This window comes from Macrobrachium rosenbergii, chromosome 55, assembly GCF_040412425.1.
Source record: "Macrobrachium rosenbergii isolate ZJJX-2024 chromosome 55, ASM4041242v1, whole genome shotgun sequence".
NCBI lineage: Eukaryota > Metazoa > Arthropoda > Malacostraca > Decapoda > Palaemonidae > Macrobrachium > Macrobrachium rosenbergii.
In genome coordinates, this window is record NC_089795.1 from 75902663 (window position 1) to 75923471 (window position 20809).

Genomic DNA, 20809 nt, shown 5'->3' on the forward strand with positions numbered 1-20809 from the left:
AATGTAATTGAAGCAACTAGGTACCTTAACAGGAAAGGGAGAGAGTGAAAGAGAGGGAGCATGATAGGGAGAGGAAGTGAGAGAGAGAGAGTAGCGGGGATGTTAGGGAGGAGAGAGAGAAAGAGTTTATTGGTTGTCATTCAGAGTTTCCCCGGAGAGTGCTGGGTTGGTCAGCTAATAATAATAATAATAATAATAATAATAATAATAATAATAATAATAATAACAACAATGAGGACATTCGTAATGTGCTCACATTCATATGAAACAGCCTTAAAGGACATTACATTCAATGCAAAGGTTTTAGACAATAGCAGTGAAAATTTCAAAATCATGATGATTAACACAAAAGGCACTTCACAAAACTATGATATTCATTTTTGTGGTTGTTAATCATTTTGTGATATTCACAGTCATTAGAAATGTCCATTTAACACTGACATTTTAAAAACTATCATAATGAGGTAAAAAAATGTCCTTTTCTACGGCCAACTTCCAACCACATATTACTGGACAACTGGTAGCAGTGTCCAATTATCGTGCTGAAGGCTCTCACGCTTTAACCTCTGGCAGAAAAAAAAAGAGAAAGAAAATAATTGACGTCCGTTATCACGTTAATAAACATCCTATTTTCCTTTGGTTTACCATCAGTGGGTGTGAAAATATTTGGGGGAGATTCCCTTACTGCGCGAAGAAAGTGGAGACCTTCATAAAACCTCCGAACCAAAACAAACCATTTTCGAACTCGCCTCGTTCCTTCAGGTAGGGTTGGGAAGGCGAATACGCTTTTGCTCACACACACACACAAATGCACACACGCACGCACACACAAACTCTGAAACACACACACACACACACACAGACACCATTTACCTGATTATCTGGCCTATAGGGGAAAGGGGAGTGAGATGCTTATAGTTTGGATTATATCTGAGGTTTGTTGTTATCCAGTCTAAGGCAAGTTTGAATATTTACGCACAAAATGTACACTAGACGTCGATCGAGACCATCCCTTGGGTAGTAGTTTAGAAGGAGCTGACCCCTAATGGAAACATACTAAAGATTATGATTTGAGGCTACGTTAAGATTGGCTATATAGGTGATTTCAAGACGGAATCCATGAGTCACTTTGACTGGGACTTATCGTAATTTCATTTTCACAGGTGTTTCATTTTTCTGCTTTTTAACATGGAGTTTCAGAGCGTGCTCTTATGATAATCCGATTGCTGGTACTCTAACTTTATGTTATGGTATTCAGTGTAATTTTATGATTAATATTGGAATACCTTGTAATTTTTAATTTTCTTCGTATATTGTCTGTTGGAAGAATGTTTCACAGTGATTATAAACAGGACGAGCTAAAGTAAAAAATTATAATAAAAGAAAATTTTGGTGAAATTCAGTATAACGAAAATGTATTCTAAAGTAAGCAGACACTCCGAAAAATTTAGTACTTTCGTAGTAAATATTACGGAATTAAGAATGAAAGGCAGATTAAAAAAATGTCATTTAAAAACTGAACGTTCTTAAACATTCCCTGAGTTGGTGTTTGCAGAAGGAATTATTCCAAGTGAAGGCATTTCAGAGGATCTCGTTTTCCGGAGTATTGTAGCACTCAGCTGCAAGACTTAGGAATAAGAAGCTGTTATTGATGGCAGATTTGATGTAGTTCATATTTGTGCGTGCGTGACATCAACTTAATGAATGTGTGTGACTTCATTTTCCAGCTAAAAAGGGTTCTTAGAAATCGTACTTGGCTGGTTGGTCTAGATTAGACAGGACAGGCCTTAACACGGGCCCTTGGCTAAAGGTGATCCCGTAAGTGATGGTAAGGTGTTGAGGGGAATAAGATACCTGGTGCGGACCTCTGGACTCGCTTAACAGTTGCTTTATTTTAAGACTACACAGAACCTTGTTATATGAATGGATTTTGTGGCTATTAAAACTGGCGTCACAGCATCTAGGTTATTGACGTTGTTTATTAAGGGAAAGATGAATATATGTGCTGTGTATGTAGGTCCTTCCAACTTCGTAACACCGTACTGTGCTCATATTAATCTTAATAAACAGTAGTCCCTTCTATATAATCAGTTGCACTACTCCTGAACATAAAAGAAGAGAGAGAGAGAGAGAGAGAGAGAGAGAGAGAGAGAGAGAGAGAGAGAGAGAGAGAGAGAGAGAGAGAGAGACTGTTAGGATATAGAAAGAAAAATATCCCAAATTATATTTCAACAAGGTCACAAGTCGCGTACGCTCAACTTGTAAATAGGTGAAGACAGCCAGAGTATGTGAGGAAAAGCTCCATCTGTGATGCGGGAATGAAACTAGATTAGACATAGGATGAAGGTCATGCTTTACAATAAAGGTTCAGAGAGTATAAGGTGCTCTCTGGACAGTTTTTATCATCTCACTAAAATAATAGGAGAAAACTTTGAGATAAATATTTTTCCAAGAGAAATCTCCTTCCAGATAATTCGGAACACGTTTCCCGTGTATATAGCTTAACTACGCTTGAAGAAAAAGGTCTAAAATCCTTCAATGTCCACAGTTAATAAGATGATCTCGCTTAATTTTTTTTTTTTGACAGGAACACAGACGTTATCCCCAAAGTAGGAATATTCCTAATGTCATGTATGAAAAGGAATAGATTAATAAGACCAGTTGCAATTACACTCACACACACACACACACACAGACACACATATATATAATATATATATATTATATATATGAATGTATTTATTTATGTATGTCTTCTTTTCGAGCTCTCATCGCAATTAATATATATTTAAAATTTTTAAATTATGATTGCAATATTCCGAATCATAATAGATCCTCATCTCTCCCGAGCTTTACACACAGTGACATACACACACACACACATATATATATATATGTTATGTATATACGTATATAAATATGTATATATAATAGATAAATAAATATATATTTATATATATCTGTAAATCAAGTTAATTTATGAGTAATATATGTGTTAGAGCAACAGCATTGCAAAAGAGCTCTAAATACGATCTAAGTAATTAGTCAGAGGAGATAATTTTACAAAAAGGTGGGAGGAGGGAGGGGAGGGACGAAACGTTGAACTTCACTTTTTGTAACAAATATAGGAGAAAAACCAGCGATCTTGATCTCCATGTTACATAAAAATTACAAACAAACACAATCCTGAAATGCAAAAGAAGTTCCTCGGAGGATCGATAATTAAGTGTTCTTAATTGATCAGGGTTGGATTTTTTTGACGTGCACCTTCATAATTAGACATAGAGGACATTAAGGATAAAACATATAAATCTGTAATTTATACTAATGACAAACCGAACACGCGTAGATTCGCGTGAAGGTAAGAGAAAATATCTCTACTTCAGAATGAGCTCTGGCTGTTCTACAGATGATGAAATGATTGTAAATATCATCATATATCCGTGTGATGATATATCTGTGATTAATGAGTAAGCCTTCGGTACGCAAATGATTGAATACGGGAAATAAAGAAGTTTCTCCTGTCAGATTATGTGGAAATGAATGGTCTTATTTCATGTACATTAAAACCCGTCACTTACAGCGTATGTATAGGCTCCGGGAAACAAGAAACTTATCTTTTAGGTTAAAAAATGTCTCCTTCGTCGATAAATAGATCATCACACCGCTTTTTTGCTTTAAACCACTGTTTTCCCATTGTAAAAACGATAGTAATTAAACTTCCGGTGTTAAATGTCATTAGCTATGGCCAGTGAAAAAGGGAGAAATATTTTTTTACAGAGTAAGGAATTTAAGCCAAAGGAACAAATTCACCATACACAACGGAAGCTGTGATATGAAAGGGCCTCTGTTCGCTATATAAGATGTGATTTGATAAAAAAAAATCCTTGTGGTAAACAAGGGAAAGGACAAACACAGAGAGAGAGAGAGAGAGAGAGAGAGAGAGAGAGAGAGAGAGAGAGAGAGAGAGAGAGAGAATGACTTCAATTCTATTCAAATCTTTTCAAATCTTTGTTTCAAACTTACATTGGTAACAAAGGTTTTACATTATTTACAACAACAACAACAAACAACAACAACACACACAGCAGAGAGAGAGAGAGAGAGAGAGAGAGAGAGAGAGAGAGAGAGAGAGAGAGAGAGAGAGAGAGAGGAGTTCAATTCAATTCAGATCTTTTCAAATCTTCATATTCGCCTTACACCGGTAATAAGATTTACAATATTTGCAACAACAGATCAACAGAGAGAGAGAGAGAGAGAGAGAGAGAGAGAGAGAGAGAGAGAGAGAGAGAGAGAGAGAGAGTTCAATTCAGTACAATTCAAATCTTTTCAGATCTTTAGATTGGAAATAAATTGGAAATAAAGATTTTACAATATTTACAATAACCGCTGCATTTTGAGAGAGAGAGAGAGAGAGAGAGAGAGAGAGAGAGAGAGAGAGAGAGAGAGAGAGAGAGAGAGAGTTCAGTTCAATTCAGTTCAAATGTTTTCAAATCTTTAGACTGGAAATAAAGATTTTACAGTATTCACAATAACCGCTACATTTTGAGAGAGAGAGAGAGAGAGAGAGAGAGAGAGAGAGAGAGAGAGAGAGAGAGAGAGAGAGAGAGAGAGAGAGAGAGAGTTCAATTCAATTCAATTCAGTTCAAATCTTTTCAGATCTTTAGATGGGAAATAAAGATTTTACAGTATTTACAATAACCGTTACATTTTGAGAGAGAGAGAGAGAGAGAGAGAGAGAGAGAGAGAGAGAGAGAGAGAGGAGAGAGAGAGAGAGAACGTAGTTGTTGGATTAATCTGGCCTTATACCAGCACCGACTCTTGCTCTTATGAGCCACAAGCAAAACGAGAAAAGAACGAAAGCGAGAGAAAGATAGAAAAAAAAAAAGATGGAGGAGGAGGAGGAGGAGGAGGAGGAGTTGGAGTAGGGGTAGCAGGGGTAGGTGGGTCAATTTGCCTCCCCCTCCACCGTTTGTTTACAGTGGTTCTCGCTAAATAAACCTCGGGTTCTGGAGTGACCACCGATCTCTTTCTTCCCTTCTCCGCCCGAAAGAATATCTCGAATATTTCTTGGTGTGGAGAAATATCCCAAGGAATACCAGGCTAAAAAAAAAGGAATAATTACATTTGGTGAAACGAAGATTGTGGAATAACAGTAATGGAGAAACAAATCCACATTTGTGTGAAAGTATTGCATATTTAAAATTTCAACAGTATGGATTTTTATTTTCGAAATTACATTGATCATCTTCTTGCCTGAAATTGTTCTTATTAATACTGGTTTCCTGTGTGTTATGATAATCCCTAGTCATCCGTTACACATAAATTCTGGATTACGTAATTAGATCTCCGGCTGCATTTAAAAGTTCTTTTATAGTGATATTGAATTAATGAACCGTTATTATTATTATTATTATTATTATTATTATTATTATTATTATTATTATTATTATTACTATAATACAGATATAAGTTTGGAAATGAGAAAAAAAACTGTTATGTTTGGGTACGTATATTTAAGAACAAATCTCTACAGCGAGCTTCCGGGAATCCGTTTCAAGAGATTTGAGAAGGGGGAATCGAACAGATTCCCGATGCTCTCCATAGAGATTTATTTTTAAATATATGTACCCGTACATAACTGTAGATTTGTTTCTCCATTTCAAGAAACATGCTAATATGAGTATTTTGTAATAATAATAATAATAATAATAATAATAATAATAATAATAATAATGATAATAATAATAATAATAATCAGTGCGAATTTTTAAATGCAGGCGGGGTCTAATTACGTAGTCCAGAAGTTAGGTGTTATAGACGGGTGCACGTAGGGATTATCATAGCTATGTTTATTTTATTCATAGGCGGGTCAAATAATAATAGCTACTTACGAACAATTTTCGAATAAGAGAGATGATCACTCGCAGGGAATTACGAGAATTATGGACAAGAGTTCATACATTTAAATTCTAAGACTGTAATCAACATAGTTCAATCAGGTCATGAGGTAGGCGATTCATCTCTAAACAGAGGCCGCGTGATATGCGCCAGGCTTTAGATTCTAGCATTTTTCTTTACTAACAATGATTGTTGTGATTGACATGGGACTCTGGGCTTTCTTCTGTTTTTTCCAACTCCTATTTAATGGGCAGATTTTTTATTTTTGTCTACTTAGGGAAGGCGTCTATTAAAGTAACTTTTTCTTCTGTGGATGAGCTAGGCTTTTGTCGTTTTCCCTTCTCGGTTTCATCACTGCAAAATGAAGTATGTACTTGTAACGTAGAAACGCATAATATTAGGGATATTTTAAGATGTACACCAACCTATAGCATTGCTTTTGCTCTGGTTTTGGGATAACTTCAGCTAATATATAAATCACGCTAGTTTTGAGATGGCTCGAGCTTTCATCCCCACAAAGACTGAAGTAGTAGGGATGCGCTTTGAAAACGGCTCATTTACGTGAAGATGCCAGCGGGATGGGGAACATAAGGCCCTTATTTGTTTCAGGAAAAAGGAAAAGCTCTGGAAAGGAAACAGAGCTCCGACTGACCGCGAATAGGTAGAACGAAGAAATGGACCCACTTCTTGTTTTTGAATGTGTGATGTTGACCTTTTGGTTCCACTTACGATTTTTCTGAAAATTTCTGTAGTACTTTAAGGCTGATTACACACATCTATATAGGCAGATGACAAAAAAAGTTAGATTACAATAAATGGATATATAAACAGATGGGAAGGAAAAAGTGCGCACAAAATAAAAAGAATTTCAGAATAGTAAAATTATAAGAGATCAAGTTAGTGTTTGAAACTCTTTTGAAATCGAAATATAGAATATTATTACTCACGGGTATGAAGCCATATAGAGAAATCAAGGTTAGAAGAACATGATTAAAAAGAGAAGAAATTTCTGAGGAAGCTATAACTACTACTAGGTTTTCCTTTACGAGGCCAAGCAACGAGTCAGCTTAAAATAAAAGAGAGAGAGAGAGAGAGAGAGAGAGAGAGAGAGAGAGAGAGAGAGAGAGAGAGAGATTTGCATTTGAACTGAGAAAATTAATGTGCCCTTCAATCTGCTTCTGTAAAATCTCCGATTACGTATTATCAGTAATGTTATTCTTAGACCTCCCGAGAGAGGGCCGGGGTCCCCACGGGAACTGTCAAAACAATTCAGCCACGGATACAGATAAGCTTCTCTTCCTTGTTAAACATATTATACCTTTTAGACAAGCCACTCAAGAAATGGGGAAAATATAACGGGAAAATATTCTCGAACTGTTGCTGAGAGAGAGAGAGAGAGAGAGAGAGAGAGAGATGCTAATGGATGTGTATTTTATGTCAAATTTAGTTCTTTTAATGAAGGCACAGAGGTTAAGACTTTGGTGCCTTTATCCCCACTAGGCTATAAAAGAACTAGGAAAAGGTAGGGAGTATTCTCAGGAAAAGTATGGAGCATTCCCAGAAAAAGTAGGGAGTATTCCCAGAAAAAGTAGAGAGTATTTTCAGAAAGAGAAAGGAGTATTCCCAGAAAAGTAGGGAGTATCCCAAGAAAAACTAGGGAGTATTTCGGGAACAAGTAGGGAATATTCTCAGGAAAAGTAGGTAGCATGACCAGAAAAAGTAAGGAGTATTCCCGGAAAAAGTAAGGAGTATTCCCAGAAAAAGTAGGGAGTAGTTCGTGAACAAGTAGGGAGTATTCCCAGAAAAAGTAAGGAGTATTCCGAGAAAAAGTAGGGAGTATTCCCAGAAAAAGTAGTTAGTATTCCCAGAAAAAGTAGGGAGTATTCTCAGAACTACTGCTACCACTATTACTACTACTTATCAGTAGCCCCCTATGCTTAAATTTTCCCTGCTAATACTACCCGAAGCCAGTAGCCTGGTTAAACTACTTTAATAATAATAATAATAATAATAATAATAATAATAATAATAATAATAATAATAATAATTGTACAGTTATAAGAGCAAAGACTTGACCATACTTACTTTTGTCCACGTCGTCCTTGGAGCCTGAGAGAGTCGTGAGATGGGCCTCGGGGAAAGGAGGGCAGAGGGAGCTCAACTGCTGGACGTGCGTGGACGTCAAGGGCGGACCTGAGATCCCTCCTGAGAGGGAGCTGTTGGAGGACGAGGTGTTAGAGGACGATATGGAGGTCGAGGGTGACCCTCCAACTCCAACTAACCCTCCACTGACCTGGCCGGAGGTGTCTACTCCTCCCCCGCCTCCTCCCCCTCCCTCGCCCTCTCCTGCGTCAATGTAGGATGCCTCCTCCTTCAGGTACTCGTCCTCCTTGGCGTATTTCACGTAGCTCTCCTTGTACTTGAAGTAGTCGTCCTTGTACTTCAGGCTTTCCTCTTCCTTGACGATTACTGGTTCCATAATGTAATCTGAAAAGAAGGAGCATTATTAATATATATATATATATATATATATATATATATATATATATATATTATATATATATATATATATAGATATATATATATATATATATATATATATATATATATATATATATATATATATATATATATATATAAATCCTGCTAACCTGATTCTGTGTAGACAGGAATTAGTCAGGTTAGCCTTTGGTTCGGATTACCAAAGAGTTGGCCATGAAAAAAAAAAATGAGGGATAAGGATAAATTTTCACACATATTTAGGTCTTGCGGCCTTTTGTCAACAAAGTACAGAAAAATTTAAGATTTTTACTTCCAGTTACATAAAACTATAACAAAAAAAGAAGTCCTTCATCGGTGATGAAATATCTGTCACAAGCCTCAATTACAGAGAAAAGTTCAGTCCTAATTTTCTGCCTCGTGCAAAAGCATCTGAATGCCCCAAAGAGAAACGCATAATCAGGATTAATTGAGCTAAGAAAGTTCCTTGTTAATGCCAGTTAATGACGAAGGGTTCGTAGGTTGTAGATACGAGTATTAGGATATTAATTTTTCATGTGGATGAAAAAACAATATAATAATCATGTTAACATTGATAACCACATTACAAATATATAGGCACAAGAAATAATCTTGTCTACAATGCCGTAGCATTAGAGCACAAGTATATAAAGTAAGGTGTAGTTCAGGACAAGAGAAAAGGAAAAATAAGGAAAAGGATACAGTTGAAAAAAACTGGAAAGAGTAAAACACTAATAATTGACAACAGAGAAAACAAAGAGACATTTTGTGTCTTCGAAACAAAAATTTATTTTCTTTTACACTGCGGATTCATTTAATCAGCCATTCCATATTAATTATATGATATATAATTTTTATAATAATTATCCAGGAAATTATTCTTAACGATTCTCGAAGATTAAGAGGAAACAATGAATGTTAGTAGTGATGACGTAATACCCGATGCAAAATGTCTGAAAGAAAAGTGTCAAGAGAAACGAAAGTTGAAATGTACTCATGGATGTTGAGTCAACTTTCCTTTATGGAAATAAAATCTGGATAATAGAATACTGAAAAAGGTGACAGGTTTTTTGTATTAATTGTTTTTGTATTATATATAGAGGAAAACAGGTTGAAGAGAGAAATGTACGGTACATTCTATAAGAACGGTATAGTAATAAAACTCGTAGCTTAGATGAAAAATGGATCTGAGTATTTGAAGGTAGTTTGGTAGATTTGCAACAGGATGTCTAATTCTGAGAAGGCCAAGAAAGTGCCGGGAAGATGGTATGGAAGAGGCGAGTGGCCCAGGGATGAGCTGGGAAAGGGGAAGGGTCAACGCACTGTTGATGAGCCTTTTGTGTGAGTGTATGAAGTGGGTGATATATTGAGGTTTTTTGTACGGGTTTGTGGGTTCATCGCTGACTCAACAATAATAAACTAAGTAACGACACACACCCATAATTTATGGATATAGCCTATGTATGTATATGTATATACACACCCCCATGGAGAGAATAGTCCAAACTCATCTTAAAAAGACAGGTAATTAACACCTTCAGGAGACATGTCTTTAAGGCTTTACAGAATACACATTAATAATATATATATACCATATATAATTTATATATGTATGTATAATATATATATGTATATATATATGTATGTATATATATGTTTTTTTACACTCAGTTTCAAACACACATTGCAGTGTGTTCACGAATTTCATAGCTGTGTTTTCTATTTATTTGCATAGCTAAAAGCTTTTAGACTCGTATCTTTCCCTAACAAAGAGAAAGGAACTAACAGCCGTCCATCTCATTAATATTTCATCCGGGGACGTTTTGATGTTGACAGGATTGAAGATAATTGCAAATGACTATGTGAGCCTTGCTATTGGCTGCTTCTGTGCACAGGCCCAGCCAATGAAGGTGAGGTGGGAGAAAATGGGAGTGGCTCTTTAAAATTATCTTTTTTATCCTTTTTAAGGATTACTTTATCATTTTAATATTTGTGACTGTTTAATTAGAGAAACTAGATGCACAAAAAATACCTAAGAGAATAACTTGACACAGCTGTTTAGCATCGAATTACAGTTAGTATATTTATTATTATATTGATGCTTACATTCTTTCAGTATTTTTCCCATATGTTATCAGCACCTTGCGAAATTCGTAAGTTCATTGTTTTATCTAAATTTCTGAGACGTCACTTCATGACACGGATGACATTATGAGGGAACAAAAAAAATATCATTTGTACGAAGCCCAGCATAGAAGAATACAAGCGAGCGTCACTCTTCATGTAATGACTTTAGGAGTTGATAAACGTGGAGATTGGAGATCATTTCAAATTCCTTAAGTTGAAAATATCCAAAATAACCAGAAGACTGTAGGATAATCATACCCACTGAAGTTAGAATTCTCTGTGAATCCTTGTACCATAGCCTATGTCGTTTGAAAGGGAGTTTATAAATCGGTTCATGGGAAGATTTTTGTACGGAGTTTTATGATTCATATATATATATATATATATTATATATATATATATAATTTATATATTATTTATATATGTATACATATATATATATATATATATATATATATATATATCATATATATATATATATTTATATATGTATACATACATACATATATATATATATATATATATATATATATATATATATAAATATACTGTATGTATGTATATATATATATATATATATATATATATATATATATATATATATATTATTATTATTATTATTATTATTATTATTATTATTATTATTATTATTATTATTATTATCATTCAGAAGATGAACCCTATTCATATAGAATAAGCCCACAGGGGCCACTGACTTGAAATTCAAGCTTCCAAAGAATATGGTGCTCATTATGAGGTAAGAGAAGGCAAAGCGTAATACAGAAAGATGAGATCTCACTTAGTAAAAAAAAATAATAAATTAATAAATAGATAAAAATGTATTAAAATGCAAGAATAATAGTAGGGTAGTAATGCATTGCATCTTCGCTTGAACTTACGAAGTGCCTTATATACATACATGCATATATATTATATATGTATATTGGGATTAAAGGTAATTTTATTTAGCTTCAGTTTATTTCCTACAGTCGTCTTGGACATTCAAACATCACTTATTGATTTCCGCAGTGAACGGTTCCATTTCCTATATCTGGAAACTATTTCTTTCATAAGATGAAGAGTATGGGGAGCCCCACGTTCTAGTTAGTTTTACAAAAAAAAAAAAGACATTATGGAAAGACCATTTTTTCAAGAAACTTAGCTTCATTAAAGCACGCTATTATGATGGCGATTGTATAGGTAGCCTAGTTTCAGCCTTGGTGATTAACTGTCATCCGTTATTGTATAAGTATCCAGAATGGTTTAAAATTTTTTATATTTTGATGCGGCAATGCTACTAACAATTTTATACGTTTTTCCTAGCTGTTCGGATCAATACTGAAGACAGAAACGCATGCACCGTTGCTTTTATATTGCTCAAAGTAATATCAGCTTAATTCTACACATTATAACTAGTACTTGATGCTCATCGGTTTCTTATTGCGTAGATTCTCTTCGAACTTTGCCTTGCTTCAGTCTGCACATCTTGTATACATCTAAGAAGAAAATTCAGTCATTCAAGCCAGTCCTTGAAGAGCCTAGACCCCGTAGAGGGGTGGGGGCGGTTAGTGCTGTCAGTGTACTCCCTGTACATGGTGCACTCGTGGCAGCATTAGGTTCTTCTGCAGCGTCCCCTCGGCCCCTAACTGCTACCCCTGTCGTTCCTTTTACTGTCCCTCCATTCATAATCTCTCTTAAATCTTACATTCTGCCCTCTCATTTTTTCAACATAATTTTTAGCGCTGAATGATAGGTCCCAGCGCCTGGCCTTTGGACTGAATTTTATATTCTAATTCCAATTCAAGAGTCTAGGTATGAATCGATGGCCCAGTTAAGCAGCACACACACACACACACACACACACACATAATAATAATAATAATACACAATAATAATAAGAAAGAGGATATCAGGTAAGCAAAGTTTTCAACGTAATACGTTCGTTGGCTGTGGGACATAATATTGAGAAAACACACTTGGGCAGTACCTAGAGCAAGGTGAAGATGAATGGTTGATAACAGCATTGAATGAAAAAACTCATCTCTGTCCACAGAAAGCCTGACAAGCATGAGGAAAGGCTGACACGCCAAAAGTAAGATAACTGGGGAAACAAATGCATTATGGCCATTACCAGAGCCGGGATGCACTTTCCCCAGATGTAACCGAGTATCAGGACCTTTCCCTGAAAAAACGGGACGCCATATTTTGAAAACTAACCATAGAATTTTGAAAAAAACTAACCATAGAATTTAGAAAATAATCTCATCACATTTCCCACACCCTACTCTAGAGGTACTAACCTAACCTAACTTAGGGGCATGGCAAAAAAAACCGGGGCTGGTGCAATACTAGCATACATCGCAGGAATTTGCAGCCGGGGTCAGGATGTAGTTCGAGGTGGCAGTTGGCAATAGCTGACCAGGAAAGAGTTCAAGGATGCTGAAGGCATGCTGATGTCAGCTCAAGACCAATTACTACATATACGTTTTGTACGAAATAAAATAGATAGCTAAATATCTACATTACCTACTTATTTGCGGTAAATACGAGCATACTATAAGGAAATCATTAACTACATCACAAGTGAATGCCTAGGATTGACTCAAATCGAATATAAGAGCAGGCATGACGCGGTCACCAAGGTCTTGAATTGAAGATGTGCAAAGAAAATATCCTACCATGTACGGAAAAGGGGTACAACCATATACCCGAAAAAGTGGTATAAAACGAAAAAGTGCTGGAAAACGAAAACGTCTTGGAAAACGAGAAATTGCTGGAAAGCGATAAAGTGATGGAAAACGAAAAAGTGCTGGAAAGCGATAAAGTGATGGAAAACGATAAATTGCTGGAAGAAGTAGTGGAAAACGAAATAGTACTGGAAAACGAAAAAGTGGTGGAAAACAATAGAAGTGTCGGAAAACGAAAAAGTGCTGGAAAACGAAGAAATGTCGGAAAACGAAAAATTGTTGGAAAACGAAGAAATGTCGGAAAACGAAAAAGTGCTGGAAAACGAAGAAGTGCTGGAGAACGAAAAAGTGCTGGAAAACGAAGAAACGTCGGAAAACGAAAAAGTGCTGGAAAACGAACTGCTGGAGAACGAAAAAGTGCTGGAAAACGAGGAAATGTTGGAAAACGAAGACGTGCTGGAGAACGGAAAAGTGCTGGAAAACGAGAAAAGCAGCTTTTACAGTTATTTTTACTACGTGTATGCATGTATGTACGTATCTTCATTTTCATTTTCCATTCGAAGCTAATTTTGAGTGTCTTTCGTGAAAATGAAGCCCCAAACCTGGTCCTATTGTTAACGACCCATGGGGTGTGGTCATCATATTAATTACTTTTTTGTCTGCATCAAACAGTGTGTATTGCTGTTACCTGTTTTTCTTATGTAGGTTTTACGAGTCTATATGTAAGAAATAGAATACTGTTTGCGCTAAAAGTTTGCTTATAACTGATTTTTACCACAAAGAGAATAAACTTAAAATTACAGAACTACACAAGTTTTTTTGACATGTCGAGGAACCACTAACGTAAATGGGAGATTTTCTCATATAATAATATATATGGAACGGGAAACCTTTCCTCTATATCTACAACTTGTACTTCATGGGGAATGGTAGGTTGATAAACCTATCATCTTATCAAGTAATGTTAAAAAGTAGATTTCATCGAATAGGGAATCTTTATGCATTGTTTCTTTACATCAGGATACCTCTCATTTTTTTTATTCATATAGCCTAGGCTAGCTTAGTCGTTCAATTACGCTGTCATTGTTTACACGTCAATGAGCACAAGTAGTCATTTTTTCTTGTCCCACGGTGTGATTTTTAATGAACTTTTTTCATCATGTGGGTTTTACTCAACTATTTTCTTTACATGGGTTTTACTTGTCTGTTAAGTAACGGAATGCTGGTTATTGTTAGAGTTAATGGGTTTACCATGTCACTGATATTTTCTGCATTATGATGTCTTTCATTGTAGCCAGCGACCTGTAGTTGAACAAAAATCGTAAGTTAAGTGAAAAATAAAGAAGCATCTCACTTGGCAGATACAACATTAAGCAGGTTTCATGATATGAAGAAAAATCATTCATTCAAGTAGCAACTATTCTGATGCAAAATATAATTATGTACAAGCAGACCGAGAACCTTTACACTATACCTGCGTCAGGTGCTTCATGGAGGAAATGTGTAAAAATAACTGGATTTCGAAATGGCATACACAGCTATTCTAGGACTGAAAATAACCCACTTCTGTTTTGATACTGATGCCTAGAGCCTATTTGTACAAAATGCTATGATGGAAAATCTTGGCTGCTGTGGCACTTGTGTGATGCACTGTCATCGCGTCAATTTTTACGTTATGTGAGCAGATATCACCGCCAAAAATATGAATATATACGAATGATTTCATGAGTTTTGGCAGTCTCCGGGTTTTTGAAAATTCTTGTGGTTATTTAGCTATGCACGTTCGCCCACAATACTGCCCTAACATGGAAAACTTCAGTAGCTGCAAAATTTTAGAAATTGAGATATGCCACCTATTGGGCTCGTAAAACACTAATACGCAAGTTACTGCAGTTTCAGAATGATTCTTCAGTGCTTTATTTAAGGGATCCCATTTGCAGTATCTGCAAAATCAGTAGTAAGGCAAGGGAAAACTGCAGTGTTTACCATTTTTCTCAGTTTTGTATTTTTGCAGATACTGCGGTCTTCCATTTCAGGGCAGAATACTGATAAATGTTTGATTCTTGCGGTTTACTTTGAACTGTTGGAGAAATTTTCAGGAAAATCGAAAGGGAACCCGGAAAGTCATTATGACATATTCTGAAATATGCGTGATATGCGAGGCACGGGTCCATTTCTTCGTTCTGCTTCTTCCTCCGCGGTAAGTCCGTGTGATGTTTCTTTTCCAGACCTTTTTCTTTTTCCTGGAACAGATTAGAGTTTGGTACCCATCCCGCTAGTTAGGCTAGTTAATGATCAGTGGTCTCAGAGATCAAGTGCTGTGTACACCTGCCTTCCATCTCATTCACGCGAGACAGTTGGTTTTCCCCGCCAATGTGTGACGTCGTAAGTAGGAGGCGAATTTATGAAAGCCAGGCTGGAGTAAGAAAAGGTGTTACATCGAGGTCCGGTTTTCAAGTCTAATACGCATGACGTCGTGTAGTACCCATCCGCTCAGTTAGCAAGGCATTGTCTTCTTCAGTCTTGCAAGTTGCAAGCAACAGGTGCTGTGACAAGTGCCGATGTTATCGGGGTTCATTAGGTGATTGCCAAGGTTACATGCGCAATAAAGAACAATGAAAAGAACAGCGTCTGTCGTTTCCTGAAAGATTCTGAAATATGCATACTGGAAGTGATAATTTCAGCCCCAGAAAAAGTGCCACTTTTAGCCTCGGAAAAAGTGATAATTTCAATCTCAAAAATGCAAGAGTCTGTTTGGTTCATTCCAACCCAACGATTTTGCAGTAAATCCTTGGCATGAGTTACTAAATTGCTGCCATAAACATGCAATGAAGCTGAAAGAAGAAACCTTATTGAACATCTGTATAAAGTGGCTACTGTTGTTTCGTGTATCTGTGAAATTTTGTCTTTTTAGTTGGATTTACCTGTTACATGTAGCATTTTGTATAAGTGAATGAACCATAGCCTTATATAGATACAGTACTCCTATCTGTCAAAGAGCGCAAATGTAATGTCACTCATTCGATTACAAATGCAAGAAAAACATGTGCGACTGGCAAAAATTGGAAATAGGCCTATGTGTTTCCCAAGATTAACTACAAGAGAGAAAGAGAGGGAGAGTAAGCAAAATTTCAACAGATTTCTTTTCATGTTAATGAAACGGCCTATTATTTGTGGGTTAAGGAAGGAAACAATTTCATTCAACCTATGAGAGAGAGAGAGAGAGAGAGAGAGAGAGAGAGAGAGAGAGAGAGAGAGAGAGAGAGAAATGGTACTTAAATGTTTTTACGTTGATATGAATAGGCTTCCCGTTTCGACAACTATTATGGAAAATATATTTCTTTCTTTCTTCATTTAATATCAACAGTTATTACTAAACGTTCTCTATTAAATTAATAAACTTCCAATTTCCTCATTGATTTTTTTCTTGTTATTCTGTTACAGAATACTATCCGGATCATTTAATGGTGGCATTCCAGGAGAAAAACGCATTTCCTTGCGTGTATAATATTTATGAGTGAATGTAAATGTATTTTTTTCAAATCTCAATAAAGTGATAGCTTAAAAAGGCAGTATCAGCGAATGTCAAGCGACGATCTTATTACAGTTGTCATCGCACCGAAAGGGGCATCAAGAATTCGAGAATTCCCATTCAGAAGACGAAAGGTAGCGTAGTTGTTTAAATATATATATTTATATATATATATGTATATATATATATATATATATATATATATATATATATATATATATGTATATATATATATATATATATATAATATAATATATAACAAAAAAAACGTAACTACGCTCTCGTCTTCTGTGAATGGACTATTGACTCTTAATGCACTCGGTATGATGACTTGGCTGTAATAAGATCGTCGCTTGACATTCGCTGATACTGTCTTTGTAATCCATCACTTTATTGAGATTTGAAAATATTACACTTACATTCACTCATAAATATTATGCAATACTCTTCCAGCAGTTTTCAGTTTTCAGTGAGTGTGCACACATACACAGGCATATATATATATATATATTTATTTAGACTAATGGTCCAGTAGTTAATACATTTCTTTATCATTAGTGAAAGATCCAAGTTCGATTCTGTTATGATCTCAGAATTTATATATTATATATATAATATATATATATATATATATATATATATATATATATATATATATATATATATATATATATATATGTGTGTGTGTGTGTGTGTGTGTGTGTGTGTGTGTGTGTGTGTGTGTGTGTGTGAGTGTTTTTACTATGAAGATTTGACTTCGCCCTGTAGCAAGTTGTTAGTGAGAAAATATCGTGTTTGCATGATAGGTATTATTACTAGTATTATTATATTCATCTCCATTTATGCTTCCTTTCTGAGAAAATCTAAAAAGATTGCATAGCCAGTTATTGAAGGTCAAAATAAACACAATAAAAGTGCTTCGCGGCGGTATCAGTCGTGAATTTGAAGATCATATAAAATATATGACGAGAATTACATTATTATGCTCAGTATCACCTAACAGCAGCAAAAAAAAATAAATAAATAAATAAATAAAATGTTAAAGTTGTTGAATCGTATAACCAGTTTCATTTTAAATGTTTTCACTCTGAAATCATCTCCCTTCGTTCAGCATTCGGTCCTATTTCTCCTTGTGTTCACATAAATTAATATTATTTTTTTTTTTTTTTGCCCGAGATCGTGTTTTGAGACACGTGTGAAGTTTTGTGCTTGGGAGAATCGCAGCCACTTATTATTCCATCCTTTCCCAGAATACGCAGTAAGATGTAGGATATTGACGACGCAAGTTCACCAGTACCGTCAAAAATGGCTGCAATATTCAGGTAATCTAGTAGTTGTAACGTACCTGGTATAAAGTACTTATGCTGCGCTGCGTTTTTTATAAAGCTATTGTGATGGCGAAATATGAATTCATTGCACAAGTGTGGACTGTCTTTGTTCTATAAAGAAAAATAATGAATATATATGTATAAGCAGTGCGTTGATTATTGTAGGGTATGACTAAATTTCATCCCAACTCATACATTACATTTGAAAGTTCTGATGTATGCCGCTATTTGGTTTATTAGAGGTGATGTTGTTATTAGGTTTTTGTAGGGGCATTCTGCTTTTTTTAGTCAGCTCTGAACTACTTGCAGACTTTCTAATTCATCTATTGGAGCAACACGACATCACTGTACTCTGACTTTCTGTACCTGTCAATCATTCGCTTGACTTGTCTGGCTTCATTTTGACATATTGCCGCTACTTTCAGATTTCTAATCCCGTAGGAGGGTTAGTGCTGTCAATGCACCTCATACGGTGCACTGCAGGCATTACTTGAGGCTCTTTGAAGCGACCCTTCGTCCCCTAACTATAACCCCTTTCATTCCAATTACTGTTCCATCATTCATATTTCCTTTCTTCCACCTTATACCTTCCACCCTCTCCTAACAATTTTTCATTATTCCCAGCGCTGAATGACTTTATAGGTCACAGCGCTTTGTTTTGGGTCTAAATTTTGTATTCCAATTCCTCATACTTACAAGGATCGTGACTTTCAAGTGCAGGGAAATTTGGTGTTTTTTAAATGCCAATGAAACGACGTTACCGATTGATTACTCTCTGCGTTGTTTTTCTTACAAGTAAATAAAGTATTCGGATCAAACATTTCAAGCGATTCTGAGTACGAAGAATCAGTCGATTACTTATCTGCAGCAAGTACTGAGATTTAGGATGGTAATTCAAATGAAGATGAGATGACTTAGAATTTATTCTCCAGGGATTTCGCAACGGTTTAAATTTGACGAAGCGCGAACTTCCAGTTTTGTGTTTGTTCATTATGCTAAACACGGAGCGATTATAATTCACACGCTTTTTACATGTAAATAGGTCTTGTAGTTGCTTCCTTTTACTCTCTTGACTCCTATATCGATGTCTCCTGCATGTATCCCTCGTCTGCCGAGTAGGTAAGCCCATAGTCTTTTGTTATATAAACTATCTATCTAGATGCAGGCAAGAACTATGTATACGCATTGCGCATGTATGGGAGTGAATACTATCATGACATCCTCACTGACTTGAGTAAAGGTTGAGGAATGCTTTGCCTTATGTATATTCCGTATATTACTTTACACCACGGATTTATTGTACCCCACGGCTGTAATACAAATGGGATGGTGTAATAGAAACTCTAATATATATATATATATATATATATATATATATATATATATATATATATATATATATATATATATATATATATATATATATATATATATATATTTACACACTTATGCACAAATATTATATGTAATATAACGACGAAAAATGCTCATATGGATTAAACAAAGGAAAAACGTTCCAAAATATAGAGAAGACCATTTTTTTATATATCTTACACTCATTTCAGCTGTCATGAAATTCAGGAAAGATTCGAACGCTAAGCAACTTATTTTTGTTTGCTCTAGGGATATATTTATACATATATTTATATGTATATATGTATTATATATATATATATATATATATATATATATATATATATATATATATATATATATATATATATATATATACATACATATAAATATGTATATGTATATATATATATATGTGTGTATAAGATTTGAAAATGTTCATATGAATTAAACAAATGAAAAACATTTCAAAATATATAGAGAACCCTTTTCGGATATCTTAACTTACGTTTCACATACCATGACATTCAGAAAAGGCTCCTTTGCTAAGCAACTTATGTCCAACAGCTCTAGGGATATATTGCCCTTAGTACAGAATATAACATTTGAAATTCTTCCTACAAATACCCAGACCACAGAACTGAAGAACCAATTTACAAAGCAATTCAGACCTTCTCTCGGACTCCCCCAAAGAAACATATAGCGATGAAATGAAAATCTCACACTTGGATTGCAATAAGATTACTGAAATTTTAGAGAGAGAAAAAGAGGGAGAGCATCTTTTTGCTTTACGCTAAGCAAATGCGAAAATTTTTACGGTCACTTTTCAGTGGCAAAACAAAACACCAAGAGAAACTGACGCATACATGATACCTCGCAAGGGGTTCAGTAATTCTTATTTGGGTTCAACGGAAAATAGCCCGTCCCGGAAATACATCGATAGGCAAGATATGCACTTCAAATAACCGTTTTAATCACGAGTAGTATACCAGCCACGGTATATTCTAGGATTTGGAACAGATGTTTGTAGGAGAAAATGTCCTTTTTAAGGTCCTGTGCTTGAAAGTGCTTTGATTAAGAAGAATAATAACATGAGCAGTCAAGAGTCATGGAACCAAAGAGGGATGTCAAATATTTTTAAATCCTATTGACAAGAAAATTGACATTCCTCGTGTTCGGGCTTTGAAACAATATAGTCTCTCTGTCCCCTCATTCGCTGTGACTTATAAATTCCCTCTTGAATAAATAAACCACGTGTGTACTATCCAAACTATTATCGTTTGGTTGTAGCAGGTATTTCTGTTTTCCCTTTGTTATATATACATGTGGGCATTTGTTTTCTTTATGTTTTATACATACGG

General features: G+C 35.3%; 1 protein-coding gene across 1 annotated transcript in view; it reads right to left on the reverse strand.

Annotated features, from left to right (window-relative positions):
• Positions 1-20809, reverse strand: part of LOC136835837 (homeobox protein Nkx-2.4-like) — a 43212-nt gene that overhangs the window by 19011 nt on the left and 3392 nt on the right. The window contains exon 2 of the mRNA XM_067099686.1: positions 7987-8388. Coding sequence (XP_066955787.1) covers positions 7987-8388 — 402 coding nt within the window. The remainder of the gene's footprint in view (positions 1-7986; positions 8389-20809) is intronic.